The 26,768-nt window shown below is 38.6% G+C and overlaps 1 protein-coding gene across 1 annotated transcript in view; it reads right to left on the bottom strand.

The window, feature by feature from the left end:
- The window catches only part of FBN1 (fibrillin 1), a 141,765-nt gene that overhangs the window by 76,650 nt on the left and 38,347 nt on the right, over positions 1 to 26,768 (bottom strand). Inside the window, exons 7-10 of the mRNA XM_059481802.1 lie at positions 14,406 to 14,603; positions 11,037 to 11,162; positions 6,529 to 6,654; positions 2,661 to 2,819 (exon numbers count right to left, since the gene is read on the bottom strand). Coding sequence (XP_059337785.1) covers positions 2,661 to 2,819; positions 6,529 to 6,654; positions 11,037 to 11,162; positions 14,406 to 14,603 — 609 coding nt within the window. The remainder of the gene's footprint in view (positions 1 to 2,660; positions 2,820 to 6,528; positions 6,655 to 11,036; positions 11,163 to 14,405; positions 14,604 to 26,768) is intronic.

The following is a 26,768-nucleotide window of genomic DNA, read 5'->3' as shown; positions in this document are numbered from 1 at the left end:
GGTAACAGAACTGATATTCTGCACATGAACAGTGAGGCAGGGACCTGATCCTAATCTACTTAGTCTTCTTTCAAGCAAAAATCTTTGGTGAACTCAGTGTGAAGTTTACCTAGAGAAGGACTCTGGATTTGATCCCAAGTTAATTTAACAGAAAGCTTACCACAGAGTTAGAAAAATACTGAACAGGGAAAAAAGCCCAGTTTCAAATGGGTTTCTTAAAAGTTAACCTCCTAAAACAAAGAAATACAAATATAAGCAATGAGGCAAAACCAATTAGAGAATGAATACACTAACACTATTTCCCTGGGAAAATTAAGTTTGCCAATAAAAGCAGAAACCAAATAAGGTGTAGTCTAAGCAGTGTAGCCAAAGAGAAACCAAGTCAGATTCACATAAATTCATCCTTTTCCAGATGATAGGAATGATCTATGACAAATGATCTATTTTGCTGGAAGAGCAATCTATGGTGTATGTGTTGCATACTCCTATTCTTTATCTCTATTAGTGGCATCTGCCCTACTGCCCCACTTTTCCTCTTGCCCATGACTCTTTTGTCTTCAGGAAATGTGGGTTTGGAACTTGCAATCCAAAAAATGCACACAGAGTATCACAATTAAAGACCACATTCCAGCTGACCTAATTAATGTTAACAATTTGTGTGCACACAAGCAGTTATTTGTGCAGTCAACATCTTTGAACTTCAAAATTTAAAGTCTGTGGAACAACAGGGAAGAAGAATTATATAAGGGGAAAAAAATCTAGAAATTAATGAATTCTTGAAACAATATGAAAAACAAAGACAGAAAAATAAAGTAAATGTTGGGAGAAGTAAACTGGGTATTTCAGCCATCAACACTTTCATCGTATCTGTTTCCACCTGTCAAACACATTAGAAGCTCTTCCTGAATCACAGAGGATTTGTTAAACAAACTTAAACTAAAGTTCTGCTTTTCCTGATTATGATGTTTGCATTTATTTCATGCTGTTGGGTGATCAGTTTGTTTCATGTATCACTGCATTTCACTCTGTTGTTCCTTTTAGTCTTTAAATAGTGTCAATGATAAACCCTGTTATTCCACATAAACAATTACCACCATATTATAAAAAATTACAGTGCTAGCCTTTTTATTGCAACTTCAATTTCCATGTGTAATTCCTAGCAATTTTGTAGTTACCACTTTGCAGTAGCAACTGGGTCTGATGTCCACATTTAAAATGCAACTACTCAGTTACATTATACAGCTAGTGCTCCCCTTTATATTGCAGTAAATTTCCATTTCAGAGTTAAAGATGCTTTGGGCCACTGACAGCTCTAAATTCCTTGTCTTGCCTTCTCAGGATATACTATGTAAGGAATATTTGACCTTAATTACATAATGACAGCAATACCTTAAATGCATGTAAAGCTTTTCAAAGAATTTCAAAGCACTTTCAAAAAGAGTAATTTATAGTCTCAATTTATGTCTCCAGTCAGAAGCAGAACCAAAAACGAAGTGGCATGTAACCATGATCTGGAAGACCTTGCATGGATTTGAGAGTCAGGAAGTCCTGGGTTCTAGCTCCTTCTCCATGACATCTCAGTCTGCAGCTTTGGCCAAATTACCTTGGCCAAAGGTTACATTACTTTTCCACCCAGTTTACTCACCAGTTAGATATGAACAATTAGGAAGTATTTGAAGAAAGCAAGAACTGTGTTAAGATTGAAAGACTTCTTGTTGTCTTCCTATTTCAGAGGGTTGTCAATAGAGTGCACTATGTTTTGCATTGTTCTAGCCAGTTTTGAACTTTTAACGTGTTTAAATATTATGAATAAGACAGTGACAGAAAGTCTTCCAACAGTTCTGATTGCAGATTTCTGCTCCAGTATTATGCAATTTCACTCAAAGGATTAAAAATAAGAATAATCAAAACTCCCATATATGAACTCTGACAATTTCTTCAGAGTTATACTGCTATAGTGTTACAATCCCATTCCTTCATAAACTCTGCACCTCCCTTAACCTCCTCCTATAAATTCTTAAATTTCTTGTATTCTCCTCTTCTAAAGGATTTTATTAGGTCTCTAGTCCTAAACAATCTCAAAATCAGCTTCCCTCCAGTCCCTCATACTTAGTTTAACATTCTTCTCCCTCACCATCTTCTCTCAATTCAAGTGATACATTATCTGAGGATCTCAATACCCAAGGAGACAATAAAGAATTTTGGTAGCAGAGAGAAATCATCTTCTGTATCAAATTTCAGGAAATATATCGCATCTCAGAAAGCTTGTCATAAGGAAGGAAATCCCCGTTTCCCAAAGAGAACGAAAATGCAAAGGGATTAGGGACGTATTAAAAGGGTCTAGAGGAAGTAACTTGATCTTGAAGAGGCTTTTGAAAACAAATCTGAAGCAGGTAAGGTCAGAATAACTTGACCAAAAAACAAGCAACAAATAATTCTTTCTGTCTGCTTGCCCTCCTGGGGGTCCTGAGCACTCTTCCACATAGGAGGCTTTGCTTGAGCAGGGGAGTTGGACTGAACAATCTGCCAAGGTGCCCTTCAGCCTCAACCACTCCGTGTAGCTCCTTAATGAAAACATTACAGCTAAAAACCCAACCAAAAGGAAATGGCTGCTACTTCAGTGCCGAGGCACGCTGAGTGGAGCTCAGGCGGGTTCCTACCGGTGGATCGGATGGGGCACATCTCCGGGGCGGCGGCGGGGGCGGGTGACCAGCAGCGGCCGCTGTCACAGCAGCACTGCATCTTGGACAGCGGCTGCGGCAGCTGGCCGCCACAGCGCCCGTTGCTCAGCGCGGAGTAGCAGAACCCAGGGCGCACGTCTGCAGAGAGAGGGGAATGGATGGGTGAGCATCGGTTCAACGAGAAACGTGGCTTCCACAAAAGGGAAAGCTGCCATTGTTCTGGAGTGATTTGCGTTATCAGTGGCATCAGAAAAATAAAAAATCTAGACAATATTTGGGCTGCTTTGGACTCAAGCATAACCTGTGAGAAAGCAGCAGTGAAATATGGAGCTGGCAATGCATTAAAGGATACAAAAATGCAGCAAAAACATATATTCAGTATGTAACAACAAATGCTTCTATGACCCTAAAGAAAAACTGCAGTGTCATCCTTATTAAAGATCAGACCAGATCAATTAAGTCTTGATTTGAAAGCACTGATGACAGCAATAAATTCACAGCATTGCAATTCACAAAGCATTAGTTCATTTTTCATTAGTCATGGCTTCCCCAGCTGAAGTATGTAGTGATTTGATAAGATATAGGCTTGCAGGCAAGAAAGTGCAACACAGTTTTAACTGGTGCAATCACACTGTTTATGGAGATCTGTTGGCTTCCTGTCTGAAAGGGTAAGCATGTGCTATACAAAGAATGTCCTGTACCCAGATTTTATACCCTCAGCTCTGTGCAATGTTGTTAGAGATAGCTCAGCTTAGAGAAAATATGGACAGGATTAAAAAAATAATAAAAAATAATCTTGTGATACCATCTGAAACTTTGAGGAACTGTTTCACAATATGTCACATCATGTCAAACTCTCTATAAGCTGCAATGTGATTTGACACTGCATGATAAACCAGACCAAGTTTGTTTCTAAAATATACAAAGAGTTGCAGTCAAGATATAGTGGAAAAAGTTGCAGATCTAGTCTTACAACATCAGACATCATTCCCTAAAGAAACAGTACTTCAATTACCCAGGGCATGGTGGATTATCTGTCTAGTACCAGTGCTTTCCAGAATTCACTAGCTACTACACAAGTGGATGTAAAAAAAACCAGAGGAGTTTCTTACTATTTTGAGGAAATTGACATATAGTGATATGTTGTGAGAATCTGTGATAGTTCTGTCTTTTATTAGCTGGAACCCTAAACATGGATATTACTGACAATACAGCTAAAAGAGTTCGTTGGCCTTTATTTCCAACTTTATTTAGATCAGTCATACTATCATATGATGGAAACCTGAAACAGAGAACAAAAAATCAGGTTTCAGTTCTACTACTGGTTCTCTGTTTTCTCCTGGTGCCCAGCTAAACTGCCACACATATTTACTTCTTCATCTACCCTCTTAAAAATCAAATAGAACTCCTTGGAGTTAGAACTGTTCTCCACCACCCCTGGAGAGATAATCAGTGGTTTGGAGTGATGGTGGGGTGGATGGGAAGAAGGAAGTAATCTAACAGACCTGATAATCATCTTTCATAATTCACCCTTCTCTATTTTGGTCAGTACCAAGTTTTGAAACATTTAAGAGCAGTAATGGAAAGTGGAAAAGGAATCTACATGGGATCTGTGCAAGTACACAATGTGCCATGGAGAGATAAGCACACAGCAAACACCTTTATCTACCTACAATTATAAGAGTGTGTCCAAAAGCCACAACATTTTCAGAAAAAAACTCAGCAAGTTTATGAAAAAAATACCAAATCTTTCCATATTCTAATCAGAAGGCATCATTCTTACTTTTTCCCCCTTCCTCTTCTGTTCCAAATGGTAAAAACACACAAACCAGGACAAGATCAGCAGGAAATTACCTTTATCTGTTTCAGTTGTCAGTATTTATTGTTTCTACGAAAAATTATAGTCTTCTGAAAAGGCAAAAAATCACCACGAGAATAAATTTCAATAAAAACGTGTCTCTCAAAAAGAAAAAATGTAAAAAGAGGCCATCAAAAAGTAACACAGACCAAACAAATTTATGCCAGTTGGAATCATGGGCTAGCAACTTTCTTCACTGCACTTTTCATGCACTTGGGATGAGATGCCCTGCTCTTGTTTCTGCTCTGCAGCTCTAGGAGATATCTTTGATTTGTCTATTCTTATTTTTAAGATTTGTAATAATAGAGCTCCTGGTGCATCCTTTGGATATCTGGCCCCAGTGCTGCTGAGCTGGAGTCCCCTAAGGGATACATTTCTCAGAAGCATTTCCTCCTCTCTAACAGAACAGACACGTCCAGCTAACACTTTTCACTTAAGACAAGCATGCTGTAATTAAATCAAGATTACATGTTTTGCCCAGCACTAACACAGATCTGGGCTCTGTCCCTGTGAATATGGCAAGAATGTGTCTGCAAATTACACAAGAATCCAAAATATCTGCAGACAATTGATAGTGCTTCCCATTTAGCACATTTTGCCTTGAACACAAACCCAAAATTTCAATGATGGCTCATAGTGTGACATATTATTTATCAAACCTTGTCACCATTTAAAATCCCAATTCTTTAGCTGAATTATTTCAGTCTACAAACACAGGGGGTAAAAATGCTGAGAAACTGCAAGAATATGACATGGGTCTGAATGTTGGGCTGCCCTGACAGAGTGGTGACTACAAAAAGTAAAAAGCAAATGCAAGTTGTGCATCTCTAGAAAATTTTTGCCATGGAAAGGTAAATCTTGCTCAAAAATATTAAGTACAGGCAGCAATCAATGACTTAATGATCTATAGCAATTTAGAAGCTATTGATCTGAAGCAATAACAGCAATTCCCATTGGCATTTTAAGGGTACAGTGTGGATCAAATCTACAGGAAAGCCATTCTTGATGATGGAAGAAAAGCAGTTTATTTCTTACAGCCTGCAGAAATTGAATGGCACCGTGCAAAATTAATTGTAACCCAAAGTACTTGAAGATCTCTTGGGAAAGTTAGTATTATTTGGTACTGATCTCTGAACTTTGGGATTCCTTCCAAAATTATTTCCTACCAAAGGTACTAAACAGGATGTTGTATTGGTTCCTAGTGCTGGCACTGTGTAAGAATCATTAAATAAATATACTAAAACTGAGGAAATAAACCTTTCATTTGATTTTTGCTCAAAATTCAGCACTGGCACTGAAAAAATAAATTACTGCACAAAAATGAGAAAAACCCCAATTAATTAACTACTCCACCTGCCTTAGAGCAGGCAGTTAATGCTTCCCAGAAGAATTAACTGCTAACACTGTTCTTTCAGGGCTTTGGCACTGCAGTGGCAATCCTTTCACTCACAAAGCTTTTGGTTCCCAGTCCAGCCTCTGGAAGATGGGTTCTGCTCTACCACAGTGAAAGTCAGAGAGAAGAGCTCTGCCAAATCATCAATGTCATAAAAGCACATAAAAATATCCCATACTCAGTTTATCACATTACTTCCTTTAATGACAAAGGCCTGCAATAGGGTTATAACAGTTGGAATGCAAATTGGCTTTTCTAAATGAGTGCTGAATATAAAACAGACTAAATTAAAGACAAGCATGAGAGCAACAACACCAAGGAGACCTTTAAACAAGTTCTAAGGCAACAAATATGACATAACAGAAAAGCTGTAGTAGAAAAATAAAAGAGGTCTCAAAGAAGATTAAAAAAACAACTATCCTGCACATGGAAAACTCATTTCAGAATACATATACAGGCATGTGATGTACTTCTGCATAAAAGAAGGATTTCAAGTCCCCAAGCTGAAATATATTTCTGACACATTGTTGCCCATTCTTGATATTAATGAATTGTTATAACACCTACTGTTCTGTTGTTCACAGGATTCTACTCACCTATGCATTTCAAGCCATCAGGAGCTGTATAAAACCCTGGAGGACACTTGCAGAAGTAACTGCTAACTGTATTTGAACATTCTCCTCCATCACAAATTCCAGGAATGGTGCTGCATTCATCGATATCTTGAAGACAAAAAGAGATGCAGGGGCAGGTTAGCTAAATTAGTTTTGGCACAAGAAAAGGATTCATAATTTTATAATTAATAGTAATACTCAAATTCAGGGCATAATCAGTAGTTTTGAATTAGCATGTTTCATTAGGTATCTTATAAACAGAAATGAAACAGAATATTGAAAAAAATGCATCTGCAAATTTAAAATACAGTATCTGTAAACTGCAAAAGTTTTACTGCTTAATATGGATGGATGAACATCTTAAAGCAGAAATTTACTAATTCTAACAAAACTGTAACTCATCCAGTCTGAATTCTGCATACTAGAATGAAGAAAACTGCATTGGGACCAGCTGTGTAATGACCACAGTGATCAGGAGCTGAACCATTCTCTCCAGCAGCACAGCCTCTCCTGGTACACCCTGAGGCACTGCTTCAGGACAGACTGACAGGGACATGAACCACTGAGCTGCCTGTCCTTACTGCACTCGGGTTTCTCTTGGAAATACCCCACACAAAAGCACTGAGCAGCTAGGTATTGTTCAGCTAATGCAATCTGACAGGATTACAGCTCTGACCAAGATGACTGCAGGCAACAAAAATTGTCTTCTCAGTCTTCTCCACTAAATCAATGTTCAGAAGTTTCAACAGGTTTCTAGAGTGTAACCAAAATATCTACTGCAGAAGCCAGGCAGTGTCCATAATTCTCCCTACATTTTGGCAGTGATTTTAAAATTAAGTTTCCATACCATGATTGTCTCCACTAACAAATCTCAATCCATATACTAAATCATCATCATAGATCCAATGTAAAAAAAATTTCAAATCTGCAGGGAAAAAACCTAACAAATTCTTACAACTCATCATAGCTGCACAGAGGGAACTTGAAGGCTTCTTCCACAGCGAGTTTATATAAGCTGCAGCTATGTGAATAACGACCTATGTCAGCCCCAAGTGTTCCTTAATTACCACCAGTAGCCTGCCTGGGATGTGTAGTTACTTTCCCCTTGGTTTCCAGTGGCTGTCCTAACAACGCAGCTGTATCTAATTACCACTGCCCTCATCTCCTAGGAACCTGGAGTTCTGCTGAGCTTAAAAACAGCTCACTCTTTTCCATGGTACCTACAAGAGGAATCAGAGCAGAGCAGAAAAGGAGGTTATTCTCTAGACTGATCAATGACATCTGCTTGTCACAGCCATCTACAAACACCCAGCTGCTCTCCTGACAGGGAGCGTCCAGCTAGAAATAATGGCATCAGAGGACTCTACCCAACCTCTCCTCCAGAGAGCTACGAAAACAGACACATGACTGTAATAATGATTTCACCAACCACAAAAATTTCTGAGAAGAAATACTTCAACACCACCCAACAGACCAAGGCAAGGAGTGAATAATACTGTAGTCATTAAAAAGGACTGGAAGAGTTTAATGTAATGCATAAATTGGAATTTGGCCCCAACAGATGGGGGAACACCCAAAGTCCCACAGGACCATTAATGAGCATCTTAGCAAGTAGAAAGGATCTCAGCTCTACTTCTTCTGTGAAGACAGTAATACAAAAACTAACAACTCCTGGTCTCCTAGGTAAAGCATGGGATGCTGTAATATTTCTGTGACCTCCTGCCTTTGCAGGAAAGAAGTGGAGGGACTGGGATGGCACAGATAAGCCAAGTCTGCAGACTCAGCCACCCTAAGTGGAGCAGCGCTCTGGGTCCCCTGTGCACACATTCTTCCCCAGCATCTTGCTGGTTGTCCTGATGTGGGTCACATTCCTCACTTGGGTGTGTGAGAGGGGTGTGACCTTTTTTTCACTGCTACTTCGAGGATGTTGCCAAAGACTCAAGTCCAAGTGCCCTGGGAGCACTGCTAAGAGACTTCTGGCTTCTGCTCCAAGACTATACACCACAGGAGTCCCACAAGTCTCAGTGACAAAAAAATGTGGAAATTGAATTTTGGTCTGAATAAAGCCCTTAATTAACAGAGAAAAATGCAATCGTAAATGGATCAGATTCAAGCATTTTCTGACTCAAATTCACTGATATTTATCTTAAAGTCAGGGTTGCCACTGTTTATATAGAGTCCGACCCTTTTAAAAGCGAAATCATCGCTCTTTATTTTAGGGTTGAGCCTAACCCAAACAGTATTTCACTATTTATATTAGTGTTGACATCCATATAAGCAACATTGTTGTTGCAAAGTATGTGAGTTTTACAAAGGTAAGTATATTTGATTTACTTGCAGACTTAAATGTGACTCTAGGAAAAATTACTCCCCCGGTCACCACAAAAAATAGAATTTACCTCAGCACTAGTGCAAGTTGAAAAGAAATAGTTATATCAAACAGTGAAATAATGTAGCAGTTAAAATACAGATATCCACCACCTATGCTAACAAAGAGATCCTTGGTCAACTCCTCCCCTTTTCTATCTTGTTGATTCTCTACCTGTCCTTGACAATTGCTATTATGATCTTACTTTAATGGAGACCACCTAAAAAACCAGTACTGTAATTCAGCAGGTAGCTCCCAGTTGAACTAAATCAGTGACCAAGGACATGTTATAACTGCTAGAAGTCCTACTTGCTAAATACGAAGTTAAACCAAGCAAACAATCAGATATTATTCATTATGTATCAGAATAATATATAGCTAATTGCTGTGAACCAAAAACCTTGTCTTATATTGACTTATAAAAATCAAAAGGTAATCTAGAAAGAACAGGACAGATGGGCTGTTGTTGCATGATCATGCTTTTAAATGTTGTGCTTCTATCTTATTACATGCCACTGGTATAAAGGTGGTGCTTTTAATTCTTTGAATTGTATTAATACCCACATAGTTTTAACTTAAATTGCTTGGTAATACAATATGAAGATGCAGTGAAAGTAACTCTGTCTGCAGAGATTCAAAAATCAATAGGTATGAATTTGAAGAAGGAAAAATCCATCTGATATTTGCAGCCAGGTGATCACTGCAAAGGGATTTCACAAAAGGGGAGGAAATTTGTGGCAGGATTTGGGAACACAGCAACCTACACCAGGTTCTTGAGCTGACTTCTTTAATGCTAGCAAATGCAGGCTCTTAGGGTCGTTGCTATTTGGGGTTTTTTGTTATTTGGTTGTTGGTTGGAGTTTGTTTTTAAAATGATTCAGCAATTGAAAAATACCATCAAAATGTTTGAGATGCAGCCTACAGCTCTCAGCTTTTCATGTACTAATACTTAACAAGGCACATGTTCAGTCTCTCCTATTCACCACATTCTTGGTACTTCATCCACAGAAGGAAACACTTGCAATGTTGCTCTATTCTAAATGTAGGTTAGATTCTGCCAAAATTATTGGCAAGTCATATGTAAACCATGCTGTGTACAAGCTCTTCTGAAATTGCTCTCCCTAACCTGCAAATAAATTATAAAGTTTTGCCTAAAATAGCTATTTTTCTTTTGAAAGAGCAATTCATAATTCTTCTAAAATGACTAAAAAGTTTTGAGGGAACTTGATGCAAGAAAGGATGGTGAATGCATATCTTATTCTCACAAATAATTTTATTGTACTGAAAGTTGGCATTCCAAAATCACTAGCCACTTATGAAACTTGTCTACTGAAGTTAATTTTAGTCTAATGACTGAAAGTAGAATCAGTTGCAGAAGCTTAAACATTATCTGGACTTCACTGTAAATACAAATCGATAATGTGCAACTGACACATTTTAGTACTATGGTCCTTATCTACTCAAAATTCTCTTAAAGCAAAGGTGCCATCTATGCTTGATTATTATATTACAAAGAAAAAAAAATCCCATCAAATCACAGTAAAAAAAAAAAATAGCATGATTCCATAATCACACACTGCAAATTTCCACACTAATATCTAGCACCTGCTGTACCCCCAAGTTAGGATGACTAGTAAGTGAAGATAAAACGTTTGTCCTTCTGGAATATATGCAACTGTAAGGCTGAGTTTAGAGCACAATCCAGCAGCCTTCACACAGCAGTGTCAACCCCTCACTTATGTTAAATAGATTCACCTGAGTAGGTAGGAATGTGTTGAATCTTCCAGTCATATACACTTTTTGGTCAAAAGATCCACAAAGAAACATGTGCCTCAAGCATTTCTAAAAGCAACATATCAGTTAGAAAGCATTTTCATGTTTAATGGTAGATGTACCTTCAAGTCTGAAATGTTACATGAATAAAAAGGCTATAAAGGTTGCAGGGCCGACATTTAACATTCTCTGCTCTGAGAGAAAGCACTCCTATTTGTATTTGTTGTGAATAATGCTACCTGCAGGCTCAAGGCAGAAAAGACAGTAAGTTTGTTACAAACTGTTAAACAAAGTCGGTCCTCCAAAAGAAGACACTCCCCTTTCAGAAGAAAGTTCTAGAAGTTCTTACCATCACATTTTTGTGTTACTTCATTAAACTTGTGTCCAGCTGGGCATTTGCACTCAAAAGATCCAACAGTATTAATGCAATTTCCCCCTTGACAGATCCCAGGGATGGCTTGGCACTCATCCACATCTGTGATATAAAAAAGGAAAAAACACCCACTTTTATTTCATTTCTCAAGAACAGCCATAACAGTTTGTCTACACAGAAATGAAATACGCCTAAATCCGTTCTTCACCCATCATAATATTATGATACTTGCTTGGGAAGACAGACACTAATTTTGTAATTACTCTATGCAAAATATGATTAAGTACAGTACTCTAAATATTTTCTGCAAGAAATCACATGGTTATTATTGTTACAGACATTAAATATCTAACTGCTATTGCTTTGTTTTTCCAAAACATCTGGGGAATGGTGTGCAGAAAACACAGCCTGCCAGAGCTCAAGTTTCTTTGAAGTGTCTAAAGCTGGTCACCCAAAATCACTTGCCCCCTTGAAAATCTTGGCAACTCCATCCAGTGCTGAGGCCACCAGCATAGAGGAGCAGTTGCACTGTGCATGGAGGGGGCCTCATGGAGAGGCACAGCAACTGCAGAGACATTTCTGATGGAAATTATTAACTGGACACTTCAGCAAGATCAGCACCAATGACATTAGACTGTGGTTAGGATTTGACTCAAAAAGTTTCATAGCCATAATTAATGCTTCAGGAGGAATTATTAATGACCTGCTTAGACATACATAAATTTGAGGGGTTTTTCCCTATTATTTTTCTTTCTTTGCTTTTCATTTTTTCACCGAGGAAAATGAAACAACAAAGATGGTATCACAGGCTAGGTAGTAAGCTCAAGACAAACATTTTCAAGAGGCCCCAGTTTGTGGCCTCACAATTATTTTAGCATAACAACATGTGTGTCGTCACTTAGCTGCAGAAGTGTTGCTATGGCTTAATAACAGCTACAGAAACAAGGCTAAAGGAGGCAGAGGAGTGGCATTGCAATAGGACACTGGGGAAGTCTGGCTCACTGTCCCCAGGGGCTGCCCTGTCTCTGCTGCTCAGGAATTCCTTCAGGAGCACAGAGTACTCCACTCTCAGATTCTCTCATCTCCTCAGAAGAACCAGCTGCTGCTGCTAAAAACTGATTGCTTGAGTTCTTGGGCTTCACACTGACATAGGTTTCAATGCAGGGACACGAGCTGGAGGAGATGATGCCTTCAAATATCTCTTTATAAATCCCAGAGACATTTCTGTAATGTGTCTTGAAGTCTGAAAAGCAAAGTATTATGTCTGTAGAAAAGGCTGAGAGGCAATTTTCCTGGGAGCCACAAGCAGGAAGTCTCAGGAACGCCAAGGAGCATATCTGCACCACATGGCAGAGTGTTCTGCAAAGATCCCTGGCTGAAGGGATCCAGGGCAGGGGCAGCAGAGCAGAGCTGTCCCTGGGGGAACTGCTGTGCCTGGAGGTCACAGAACCAGCACAGCCTCAGCAGCCTCACAGCTGCTGGGACTCAAGCTACAGCAATGGGCTGTGCTTTAGCAACAGCAATCGGCCAGACTTCATGGCACTGCACTGAATTAAAAAACCTCAAAAACTAAAGAAACAGAAGTCATGCCTCTGAGTCATGATGTCTGTTTCAAAATCCCACCTTTCGGTTTTATTTTTCTTCTTTGTATCTTTAACAATCTCAGCTGTGATATTAATTTAACTTTCAGCCCAAGTCAAAATTTGGGCAGTGATATTCTATTTACTTTTGAAAATAACCTTGCCTACCCACCCTCATTATTTCTTTACTTTTTTTTTACTTTCCCACACAATAATAATGATTTCTTTTTCTCTTCAGAGAACCTGGATTTTATTTAACCTGTTTTTCTTTATTTAGATTGAATATGGATGTGAAATCCCTGAAATGCCTTCAATCTAAATGGATGTTATCTGATTTCAAAAGGATTTAATACAAATGCATGAAAAATAAAGCTAATATGTGATTCCATAAAAAATGTGTTGAAATTACAAACGCAATACTTAAGAAGGGAAAACTGGAAAAAGTCAAACATATTGGGCCAAAACTGTGTTGGCACCACATACAGATCAACATCAATGTAGCTGCTTGCTAAGAAATGTGCAGTAAGCAGAAGTATTCTTATTCCAAACTGCACAAACCCATTGGAGAGTTCACTGCAGCTTTCCCATGACACAAACAAGAGGGATATAACTAGGTGTGGCATAACTTCAGGGGTGTGGGCCACATATTTATGTACATAAGCTTTCAAAAGTGTCCACAATCTCAGTTCACAAATTCCTGCACAATTTAGTCCTGACCTTTACAGTGAGAGGGGGAACAGAATCACTGAGGTCAAAATATGGGCACTTCATGCAGTGCACACAACCATGTTGCTTATCTTGAAGTTCATCATGTCTGTCTGCAGGCACCAGCCATGACTTGGCATGTGACAGAGGGTATCTACATCTTTAATGCAATGGAATGCCTTGAAGTCCCTTCATAGGAATTTCATGATTATATAAAATTACTCATAGATTTAGAATCTTTATCTTCCCTATTTTCAAAAATATTGTAACTTATTAGAAAACATTAGACAGATTGAAATAAACTGGCCCCAAAGATATGGTGCTGGGAATGTATAATCCACATCAGTTTAATACATAGTTGCCCCTGTTAACTTTCTCCTGTTTCCTGTCAGACATCCAGACAATAAAAGAATTTATACAGCTGGAAGTATTAGAATAAAAGCCAAAAGCAGTGTAAGGACTTTCTACAGTAAGGCATGCTCTGAAAGAAGTAAGCAACATCTGGGTGGATTTTATTATTTGAAACAAATGCAAATGCATTTCCAAAATTGTATAAAATATATAATAAGGCATTACAAATGGCACGACAGGCACTTTTTTCCCAGGTCAAAGCAGTGGAGCTCAAGAGATAAGACATCCAAGATTGATCCAAGTTACACAATATTTAGCTAAAAAATCTCACACCAGGTAACTGGGGCATTATTGCCACAGGTTCACGTTTGCAGGTCCTGAGTGCTCTCTGAAAGAACAAATTCCTCCACAGAATGATCGAGTGGTACACTCAGAAAAACACCATTACAGAACCAAGGGAAAGCACTGCTGGCAGTGAGAAATTCATTAAGATGCTGGCTGCTCTCACATGACCTGAGTTACTAATGTACTCACTTGAACATCAGGCACTCACTGAATCATGAAGTAATGCATCTGACAGTGTTTTTCCATTCTTCACACATATAGCTGAGAATGGCTTAGGACAGGTTATTCACAGCAGTGTAACGCAATCAAGATTAATCCAGTAACAATTTCAGCAGCTTTTGGGGAAGCTGTGCTGGTAACTCACCTTGACAGGCCCCCGTTCGGATGTTTGGAATGAAGCCTCGGCGGCAGGGATGCGGCTGGGCAGGACACATCTCACAGGGGTGGCCCCAGGCTCTCCCAACAGTTGCACAGCACAGGGTTTTTGTGCAGACAATTCCACTGAGCTGGCCCTGGCACATCTGGTTGGTTACCAAAGTGAAGCAAGGGCCGGTCCTGTAATCTGTGCCAAAAACAGGAAACCTGATCAGCTTCGCAACAGAAATACACAACAGAACTCCTAATAAAGCAAAACAACAGCACGTTTAGGCACCTCTTTTTCACACAAACTGCCCACCAATCCAACAATTTATGTTTGAAGTGTTCTACAGAGGATTTTTTTCTCTGTCTTTAATTCAAGTCCACTGAAAACAAACTGTGGCTATTTTACCAGGAATGTTATATCTGTAGGTCCCCTGTCCTGCTTCTTATTTAATCACTCATAATATTCTTCCAAGGGTCTTTTCATCAGTTTCTTTTAGATATTCAGTGCATTATTTAAAAGAATACATATAAAAGAGTTAGGATATGTTTATTTCCACAGGTTGGATGGCTGTTCTCAAATGAGGCTCAAGGGAAGGAAATACAGACTACAGAAAGTTTTCTGAGGACAGTTTTCACTGCTATTCAGGCATATGCTGTACCAGATATGTGGGCAAGCTTTGCCTACAGCTGAATGGAGGGCATGTGGAACACATCTGCTTTGATTTGTTTATGGCAGGACAGGCCACAGCCAACAGACAGAATCGAACTGAGACATTAACAAAAAAACAGTAGGCTTCATTTTGTTCCACCCTCCAAGGGCAAAAGCCCAACAGTGGTACTGCCAGCTCCCGATGTCTCCTGGACATCCAGGGTGCACACTCCAGTTAATTCTTTCCAAGCAATTCTAAAATGCTTTTTTTGTTATGCTGCACCAGGACAGAGTCTAGCATCCTGTAAGCACAGACACCAAATTATGAACCTGTTGTTTCTTTGTACTGAAGCAGTTACACACCCTGAAGCAGTTATGCACCCTGAAACCCATCCTTTGGTAAATCTTCATGCCAACCAGAGCTGGTGTCTCCATATGCTGTAATTCTGATAACTCATCAAGCCATTCTGATACAATTAATAAAATAGCTTACAGAAATATAGCAAACAATAATGCTATATTGCTACTGTTATCTTCATCAATAAACATGATGGTATCAGAAAGGATATTGATTTAGATAAAAGGACTTTTCTCTGATGAACTCATACTAAGTGACACTAAGTATCATTTATTCTTCATTAACTATGTATCACTCCAATAACTGGCATTCTATCTAGCCTTAAAGGCTATCAGATTTCAAGTATAAAATTCCTGCCCTATTCCCTCCAAACAGTACAGCTACATTTACCAAACACTTCTCTCATCTTCCTCTAGCAATTCCATCAGTCTCATCATGAAACAAGTCAGAATCTCTGATATCTCTCTTGCCCTTCATTAATTAATTCCTTATCATCTTAACTTTCTTTGGCTTGGTATTTCTTATTGTGTCCCTTCATATCCCAAATGAATTTTCCACACTGCAGCTTCTATTAAGTTTTTACCTAAATTAATACAAATAAATCATAATCAATTATACCTATCAAATAAAAAAAATTATTTCCTAGATCGATTTTTCATCTTTGATCAAAATAAGAATATGGGCTTTACTCTATGCAAAACTCCCAATGCTGTAAGTCCAAATATTAAAACAAGAGACAACAATTTCTTTAGAAATGCCACAGTTTTGTGTTGGCAGCAGGAAATCTTCCGGGTACCTCCTAGAATGAAATCCCCCATTGTAGATTGTCCCTCTGCTGTTTATATATAGATGGGTTAGAAAGGAGTCATTTTGTTCTCCGGCACAGTGGGAGCACGCGTCAGACAGTAGTGAATAACTCATCTTGTGTTTTATGGGGGGATATGAATGGATCAGCATTTACAATTGTTTGCTTTCAAGCTATAAATGACTAAGCAGGGGCTAATATGGCTTAGAAATATGGTGAATCCAATGAAGTTAACTTCATAATCATGCAAATCTTTCCACCAGGTCTCAGCAACAAGACGTGGGTTGAATATGCACTCAAAATCAAGCTAGTCCAGTTTGTTATTAATCAAGTTCATAACACTCCAGTATGGAGCATTACAGACTCAATTTTCACCAAATACTTTGCCTGGATAAATTTTACTCATAATACTCAGTTTTCTTCTAAATACAACTTCCCTTCTATTTTTTCAAATACAGTCTTCCACATTTTCACAACTAAGATTTTTCCTTCTCTATTCTTAATGAAAAATTCTAAAGGTCAAAAAATCCATATGAAAAAAGATCATTTGAATGTACATGCCAGCCTAAGGCCTCAGAGAAATCCACACACCAATTCATTTTTTCATACAGAGGCCAAATAGAAAAAAACTTTAAAATTGAAGTGTTTTAAATAGCAAGATTTTTCACTTTTTACAAGAAGAAGGTCTATGAGAAGAAAATGAGATTCTACTAAGACAGTAGCAAAATGAAAAGAGGATATGAGCTTAAAACACCAATCCTTATTTTGTAACATCAAAGTTTCCTTATACATTCATGTCATTTGTGATTATTCAAACTACTTCAATAAATAAAGCTCAAACACAAGGTACCAGTGACCAGTCAGGAGCTGGAGAGAGAGAAAGAAGGAAAATATATCCAGAAAAGCTATTACACAATTTGTATGGGTTGCTTTTTTTTACTCAAGGATAACTTCATCTTAACTGAAGAATGTTGAGGCTTGAAATGATTTTAGTAAAATGATTTAAGATGTGCGACTGGTAATTCAAATCTTTTGAGCCATTTGTAATGCAAACTTCAGCACGTGCAAGCAGCCCTCAGTAAGGCAGTAGCCACCATTATCTAACAATTTTATCTGCTTCTTTACATACTTCTTAGCTATTTTGATAAGGAATAATTCCACAGGGAGCTTCACAACTCAGAAGATGGTACAAACTGTAAAACCACATTACATTTATATACTGTCAAGAAGAGCAAGAGGTCAACAGAATGACACTGGCTTATACCACAACAATTCAGCTTATTAATTCACCAGGAAAGAATCAAGTTGAATTTTGATCTAGAGCTCATTCCTGTTTCAGTCAGAACCATCAAATAATTTTAGTTATCTTCTCAAAAGATCCTTCATATTCTTAAAAAGCAGCAGAGAGGCTGCTGAAATATGTAGTCCTGGCAGACTTTGATCAAACCAAGCACAGCAATAAGTAATAACAATTGTTCCAAGTAATTCTGGACAGCACCAAAGACTACGAGCACTAGGGCAGTGCAAGACTTCTGGCACCAGACACACATCTTAAGCTCCTAGTTCACAATAACTTCTGCTTCATTTCAAGCACAATATAGTTTTTAATGTAAAAATAAAGTTCAAAAATGTTGTGAACTAATGGAACCTGGATTAAACAATTATGTTAGTGCAAGGAGGCTGGGTAAAATTTGGTCCCTCTATCCTCTAGGATTCACTATAAATATCCTAAGAAGAGTTCTTGATGTTTCAAGTTAACAGCCTGATTTTGCAAACTGATAATCACCTGTTAAGGGAGGGTGACAGACTTCTTCATCTCTCTTAAAATAAATGAAAATTGAATGAGTTCAAAGGTACAAACTATGAGGCTGCAGCAAGCCAGCATTTATCTGATCATGATCAAGACCTCGATCTCATTACAGAAAACAGCAAAATGCCACCTCCTTTTGCCATCACAGAAAAATGGCTAATGATAAAAGGAGTGGTGTTTTTCCAGCTCTCCGCAGGTAGAATGCACAGTTCCCCCAGTACCTAGGGCTGCAGCACTGCCTGAGCAGCAAACCCAGCTCCTCCCAGCTGTTTGCACCTCACACGGGAGAATTCAGCATCAACCCCAAACACAGCCAAGAGTTTCAGCTGTGCAACTGAAACTTCCCACAGCAACACAAAGCAGCAACTTCCCTTTCTCGAGTACAGGGAGAAACGGAAAGAAGGGAATATTCCATTATCATAAAATAATGAAAGAAAGGTCAGAAAGGGCTCTAAGGCAAGTGAAGTACCTTAAAGCTGATCATTAGTACAGCTTATTTTCCTGCCTAGCAGCACTTTTGTTTCTGCTGTTTCAAGGCTTGTTTGGTTTTTTTCACCAGCTGGGCACTAAAGAGGGACATTGGAAGAGAGACTGCACAGGGCAGAAACACCTTCTCATCCCTGCACAGTGTGACCCACTGCACTTGGCAGCCTGTTCCACGGCTCAGCCACATGCCAGGAAAGGGAGTCACAGTCACCTGTACCTGAGAATGCTCCTTTGGAAGCTGATCCCACACAGCCAAAGAATACACAAACAACTATACTGTCCATGGAAAAAACAGTGTCCATCACTGTAAGTTTCACAGTACTTCAGTCACTTCACTCTCTTCAGAGAAGGTAGCAAAACACTTGAAGATGATGGAGAAAACTATAATGGGCCTCATTTCTGAAGGCAGGATGTGCTGTGTCTGAAATAAGAACTTTTTAGTAAAATTTAAAGAATTGCAGAGATTCTTGCCACTGACAGAAGAAAACAGCATGACCAAGCTGACTGTAGCAGTGAGCATCACCATTGCAGAGTTACAGAACACAAAGGTTTAGCACTGCAGGCCTTATTTCAAAATCAAAGTGATTCTAGGTATTTTCAAACATGCTAAAATCTCCTGATTTTAGAGGACAGAGAGAACACACAAGAGGCTCTACATACACGAACCTCATCAAAAGTTAGTGCAAACCTCTGTGTGTCACTGTACAAAGAAAATAGGGAAGAGCAACAAGCTTGTAACTCATCTTCACTTGCAAAATTTTCCTGTTAGTCACTTGTAGACTTGAAATTGTATTGATCATTAAATTATATTTTGCATACAAGACCTCACAACTTTTAACTTCTGATCAGAAAAGTGAATGACCATGCTCGGGGATGGCCATGGGACAACTATAATTTACTTCCATCTTTTCTAATAGGGGACACCCTCACATCTCAATTCACAGACCAAATCAAGACCAGACCCCGACACATTCCCAAGTCAGTTCAATAAACTGACTTCCAACTATTTAAAAAGTCAGACACAATAATGCTCTGTCCACAGGTGACACTGAAAGGCCAGTTGATAAATGCATCCAATCACAACACACTTTTCTTTCCACACAGACCATTTCCTTAAATAATTACTCACTGTTAAGCACTCCCTGTCCTCTCCTCCCCCCAGCCAGACACCATTACTCACCCCAGTCAGATCCCAATGTGTCATCATTGGAAAGTACATGGCAAAGATATCAGAGGGTGTTCAGAAGGAAAGAAAACAAAACTCTGTAAATATTTAAAAACTTATTTCCTATGATGTCTGACACTTCTTACCAACGAGGTTTGGTAGGTTTGGACGTGGTATGTGAAGAAATTATCACCATGCCACTTCTGTCTGCTCCCTTCCAGTGCCAGAGATGGTTTCACATATAAGCAAGACCATTTCCCAGCTGCTGCAGTGCACAGCACAGCACTGAGCTCAAATGGCTGAGATTTAACACTGGCTAGTGCTAAGATGTCACTGGAACTAGGGACTCAGAGTGCAACATTCAGGCACAGTTTCTGGCAGGGATATAAACCTGGCAGCAGAAATGTCTCAAACTACTACAGCTGTGCTGAGGACAGATCACAGCTCCAAGTTGCTTCTCATTATTTTCACAAAGGTAAAAAATATCCAAGGAAGCATATCTAACACTGGTACCATAACTCTTTATTCTGTATTAGGCAGCCAAACAGTTAGTTACTGCCTCATATAACCCAACCCTTGGAATATTACCCTTTAATTCATTAATCTGATGACCCCATTTCTTCATGTCTTCCTCACCTTTGCTTGCTGCAAATTGTTCTCATATATTGACTTGCTGGCACACTTCAGCTTAAATTTATTTTCCATTCTGTAAGCTGCTTCACAAATCCATTTCTGCACAGATGATCTGTTTAACACGTCTATCTAGCAAATATTATCAAGTCTTCCTAGGACACTGGTTAAAGAATAGGACTTTTAAATAACAGCTTACTAATAATATGAGACTAACATTATCACTTACATTTGATGCACAGAAAAATTCAGGCTGACTATTTTATAAAGTATGTTGGCAATCTATTTTCCAGAACAAATATACAACTATTTTTATGCCAATTTTGTTCTTGCAACTGACCCAGTTCTCAAAGTCTGTAGCTGAAAAGTAATAACATTACAGTAATAAAATAAAAAAATAGTGTTCAAAAATTATTATTACAGAATTGGAGTGATTTGTTGCACACATTTTAATCCAACATGCAGACTAAGCATTTCACCAAAATCAAAGCCTTAGCTCTGTTGTTCCCAATTATGTGCAGCAGCAATCCAAATACAGAAAATTGTTACCACATTTTATTCTTTTCCATGATGAAGAAAACAGTAAGCAATGCAGCTAAATGTAGAATAACTTCTCATTTCTGAAGTCAGTTACCTGACAAACTCTAGCCTACCCTACTTTGCTGTATAAGCTGCAAATGACCATGTCTTTGCAGATTTTAATTTTTACAATATCTTTCACAGGCTAGCAACAATTAAATAAAATTCTGGCTTTATTTTCATCTCCCATTCTGCTAAAAAGTAACTAGCTTTGGTGACATATTTACTGTCAAGACCAGATGATTATTAAGGAGAATGGATTCTATTACAGAACCTTGCACGTTTCACTTAAAAAGAACGAGTTGACTGAAGTTTATCACTATTTTTTCAAAAGTGTTCTTAGGAGTGCCACGTTATAGAAACTCTCTTTACATACCACAAGTATTAACCATTCACTAGCATGGTGAAGACAAAGCTAGTAGACAAGCTCTGGGTATTTTTTTTTCCTTTGGCTGCAAAAGACACTGACTAAAGTAACTAAGACTATCCAAACATAGTGCAAACTGTTTAAGAAAAATAGAACCTAATGACTTACAGAATATTACATAGAGAGGCATCCAAAGAGAGGGAAAATGCTTTCAGACAATGCAATGTACAATTTAAAGAGATACTGCTTACTTTTACAAAGGAGATAGAGTGGTACAATACACTAGAACTAACCTTTTCTTTTCTAAAATGTAAAGTCTTTTGCAGTGCCATGAAACAAAATGCAATTGCAGAGCACTAGAATGGAACTCAGTCCAGAACTGAAAGCTGGTTATAAATAAAAAAGGGAGATGGGAGGGAGAGAGGGAACTGATTTGCAATGCTCAAGTTCAGTGAAACCCAGCAGGAGTAAACACACAGCAGGAATGGAGAGAAGTTGACTTGTTTTCAGTGCAGGAAGGCGTTAAGTGTGATAATGATGGTTTGAGTGTTGCAATGAAATGTTAACTTAATGATACATGCACAAACAGCTTTTTTGGTCCTAACACAACCCTGAACTTCTGGCAGCTCTTTACCAAGGTGATTAGAACAATCAATATCTTTTATTCCTTTATAACAGGAATCATCAAACTTGTCTGAAGCAAGCTCCCTCTTTCCCATGATCCAAAAAGACCAACACTCCTGAGAAATTATAACAGTGGAAACCTTCCACTGAATGAAAGGAAGGGGCAAACAGATTGCATCCCTGTAAAGACTCTTCTCCACATGGCAGACAGCTCCCTGGCCAAATTTCTTCAACCAGACACTCACTCAGGTTTTTTGTATTCTCATATATATGCATTTTTGTGATATGATCTTAGTGATGACAGACTTGATATGATGTAAATATTTTTTTTTTTTACACTTTCCAAAGTCTAAAGACTTTGGAAAAACTAATACTGTTCTTCTTGCGTAAAGCTGTAACACAGAGTTTTATATTTTATACAGCCAGCTAATAAGACATGAAAAATATTTGGAAAACACTGACAACACAGAGTATTTGATTTTTACAGAAATATTTTAACAATTATTTCACTTCATGGTTGCACAATAACCCACCAAAATCTCAGGAAGCATTAAAAATGTAAGTCATAACATACAAGAATTGCTTCAGACACTAATACCTCACCTCTAACTCCATGGTGAAACACATCAACTACCTAATTGAAATACCATGCAACCCTCTGTGTTACAGGATCGGATTCCTTCCTCAATGAAACTGTGGCATCACTCTGTGTGTACACCAGTGTATTCATGACCAGAATCTGGATCATTTTGCATAACCACATATATGGAATTTGCATTAAGACTGTGGTCCAAAAATAAACACTGCAATAACATGCACTATTTAACTCTGAATAAACCTGAGGTGTCTCTGTTGAAATGTTACAGAAGACATATCATAACTCTAGAATTATCACATGTATTCAATTTCTGTTACTAGAAATAAAAAACCAAGAAGGCAAATGATCCAATCTTGATTCACCAGTTTTCAATTAAGCAAGTGTAATTTTATTAAATATATATTATATCCACCAATATAAAGTACATGAGATGCTAATACATGTGTTTCATTACTCATATTATTGTTTAAGGCCTTCTGTCATTCTTATCTTCATTGACCACTTGGTTGAAGGAGCCTTCTCTTTGCTTAGCACTAATGGGTGGATGTCCCCCAGCATCAGTAAAGGACAGGCCTCAAGTGACTGAGGACCCTCACATCTTTAATCTATGATTACAGAAAATATTTATAACAATTGTCAATTAAATTCTTTGTAAAACCACATCAAAAGTCTGATTTTCCCAAGCAGTGAGAGAGTACAGAATAATAATATCTTAAAATGGGAAGGATGGTGATGGCGAGGGATATTAATCCACAGACAACTCTCAAACTGAGGGTCGAGCTCTCTTCTTACTTGCAAGCAAGCTGGAGAGAAGAGCAAAAGGTCTCTACTGACTCCCATTAACGATGTAATGAAGAGCACTTTTTGGTTCTTTAGCTTAAGTTAGTAATTAGTCAAGAAGAACTGCAAGTGTTTAAAAGACTTTGAATTACCATGAATACTCCAGATAAATACTGGAAAGGTTTCACACATTTACTGAAAGTGTAAGCAACTCCACATTTCCACATTCTTAGCATATTGTTTAACACTTTTAGTTTTTAATAGCAGCTGTGCTGATGCCTTTGGCCTTTTCTCACTCATCACACTTGCTCTGTATACACTATTTTAGTCCAACAGATATTGCAAATCTATTTTTACCTCAGCACTGGAAACTGGCATCTCTTCTACTTGTTGAAGAGAATGTCAGGTCCTAAGTTTTCATTTGCCTCCACATGTGGGACAAATCATTACAACTTGGAAACAGTCACCAGCCTGAGTGCCTTCAACAGGAACATTCGAGATCTAGGACTCCAGTCCCAGCAGTTTTTTCTTTCCTCTCTGTTAGATAGAACTGCTTGGTTTTGTGAGTGCCCAGCCATGACATGCAGCACGAAGCCCGGGTCCCAGTTACAAGGGAAAGGTTACATTCACTGTCTTTGATGAGAGAACAATCATTCAGTGGTGGAATCTCATTGCCTGTAACTGTATGAACATTCCCTCACACAGAAAACAGCCAGTGTTTGGGGAAGAGAGACCCAGCCAGCTTCAGAGGCCTCTTGTGGTTCAACCAAAGCTGGGCCACAGTGGTTCAACCAAAAGTGACCCACTCCAGTTGTAATTTACTAATTATGTGCTTACAAGGAAGAGCATCAGAATCCTGGAAACTGCTGTGTGTACTGAATGGTCCATTCCACTGATCATCATTTTGAATAATTTCTCATTCATTTTAGAAAACAATGTTTCTCTCACCTTCATGCTGCATAAATCCCATCAAAGCTGATGGGTTTTTTTCCATGACAATCACTGAAATTTATCTGTGTAAATGCACACAACATCTGGGATTAATAGTTTCAAATAATTGAGGTCCTGAAGTGGCCCAGAATATACATGAGAACCAGTGAGAACTAGATAAGTAATTTTTTTGGAGGGGGGGGATGCAGGAGAAAGGAATCAGGGGTTCAACAAACAAGCCAGGTGTCTGTGAATAACTAACCAGTGTACTGCAGGGAACAAAAAAGCTCTGGCCTGTTCTTTGTAGACTACCACACACTAACATTCATTTCAGGCCCAAAATGGGAGATCCAAGTTGAAGAAGGGGGATGGTTACATATGTACACATATTCACTCACACTTGCATTTCTTTTATCCTCCTCCATTCAGGGTACAGATTCAAGCTGAAGTTTTATTACACTCCGGCTACACGGAGATGTTCCAAAAGATAAGCAAATACTCCACATAATAGGAATCACTCAGATTTAGGTCAGCAAACTGCAAGCCTCACTAACTCCCAACACAGGAATACTTAACCTTTGCATAGCACTGCAGCGTTAGCCTGTCATGCGAGCCCAGCCTCCCGCTCTGAGCTTGCACCACACGGCGCAGTGCCCTGCACAGCCTGGCGGAGCCACGCATCGCTGCTAATGCATCCTGATGGATGAGCAGCACCACAGCCTAAAACACATGAAAATCAGAGAGCCACAGACAACACAAGCCCTCTAAACACATTTTCCATTCTTAAAAAAATCATTAAAATGCATTGAACTGAAGTATAGTCTTTATAAATTTAACTATGTTATTTATTGATAAAATAGCAATTTATGTAAATTTTACAAAGCCCTTACAGGCTTTGCTTCTGTTTACAGATAAAAGTATCCGCAGAAACTGCTGCTGATCCAGATGCCTGTCTAATACATAATACTTCACAGCCTTGCAAAATGCTGTGTATTAAAGGTTGGAAACTGCTTTTTGGCCTACTTTCTACACTGACATACTGAAAAGGAGGGAGAGTCTTGTGGTTGAGACACTTGGCTGGGACTGGGATGACCTGGGTTCAGTTTCAGACGCTGCTGCAGACTCCCAGTACATCCTTGCACAAGTGACTTAATCTCCCTGTAAATTAGCTCCCCACATGGAACATGGGGCTGCCAATATTTCTGGATGCTGGTGGGGCTTTTTCCTATTTAGACTACACAGGCTTTGGGATGCAGACTTGTGTGTTCTCTGAATGATAAAGGGAGCCTCAAGCTGAGTTCAGGCCTCTTGGAATTACTCTAATAAAATGAGAAAAGATCTTTCATGTAAAGTTTTTTTTTGTTTTGATTCTTTAAGGTTTTATGGTGGTTGGGTTTGGGGTTTTTTCTTTTTTGGAGGAGGGATGGTTGTGGTATTTTATGGGGGTTTTTAATGTTCAATTAATTGTCAGTTTCTAGTAAAATATGAGGAATTTGCTCCTGACATTTTCTGTACTGGGTGAGTGCAACAGCAGCAGAACACATTCCATGGAGCAACTCATGCACAATCAATTAGGTCGTCTAATTAATTTTCCAACTCAATAGATGCTATGAACTTTTTTTTTCTTCAGAAATATATCTACACACATATGTAAAAGCAACGCAAAAACTTCTAAAAGGAGAGGAGAAGGACTGATGATATTCACTTGAAAGGAATGGGCTGCTACATGGGAGCAATGTTCTCTCACATGAATTCATATTTCTGTCATGAAGGGAGAAAACACATATGGGGGGCACAAGAGTATTTTCCCATTGACAAGGTTATGTAGTTACCATTAGGGACTGACTTGTTAATCAGTATTTAGAGTAATTTATGATATTAAGTTACCCCATAACTAGGGAGAATAAAAACATGTGGAGAGAAAAAGACACATTTTAAAAATAGGTTTGAATCAAATAGGGACAAAAACTGTAGATGTTTACAGGGGGTTTAACCACATATTACATCAGATGTGCTACAGCATCCAACAACAGGTATCTGTTTCTCTAGTCCTAGCTCAGCTAAAACTTCAATCAGCATCACTGTGCCTGAATAAGGACTCTGGATCAAAGATTGAAAGAAGCAAGACAAAAATACCCAGGCCAATTTTTTGCCTCCTCTCACAGAGTTTTACAGCAGCAAATTTTCAACTGCCATGAATTTTCTCTGCACTTCCTTTCCCATCATTGTGATCACCCATAAGTCCTTATTCCACACTAACATAATGAAGTGTTTGTGGGACCAGAGTTATAATTGTGATGTCTGGATTAAAACAGTGAGTTGTGACATTTCTAAGAGTCCTAAGGGAGATGACAGTGAATTATAGAGAATACACAGACACTTGATAGTCCACAATTATGGGAAAAAAAGGCACAGAAGCACAATAAAGTGCTTCAGTTGTGGTTTTACTATGGGTGTTTCTATGGAAGCATAGACTAGATTTATAAAGAACTTATAAAAATATCCAAAGCAAATAAAAAGTGATAAACATTATAGCTTCTCCAACCTGTACCACAAATCAGTATTCTGTTAGTAACTGTTTCA

The sequence above is a fragment of the Ammospiza nelsoni genome, chromosome 14 (assembly GCF_027579445.1).
Source record: "Ammospiza nelsoni isolate bAmmNel1 chromosome 14, bAmmNel1.pri, whole genome shotgun sequence".
NCBI lineage: Eukaryota > Metazoa > Chordata > Aves > Passeriformes > Passerellidae > Ammospiza > Ammospiza nelsoni.
This window is presented reverse-complemented; position numbering and strand designations above follow the sequence as displayed.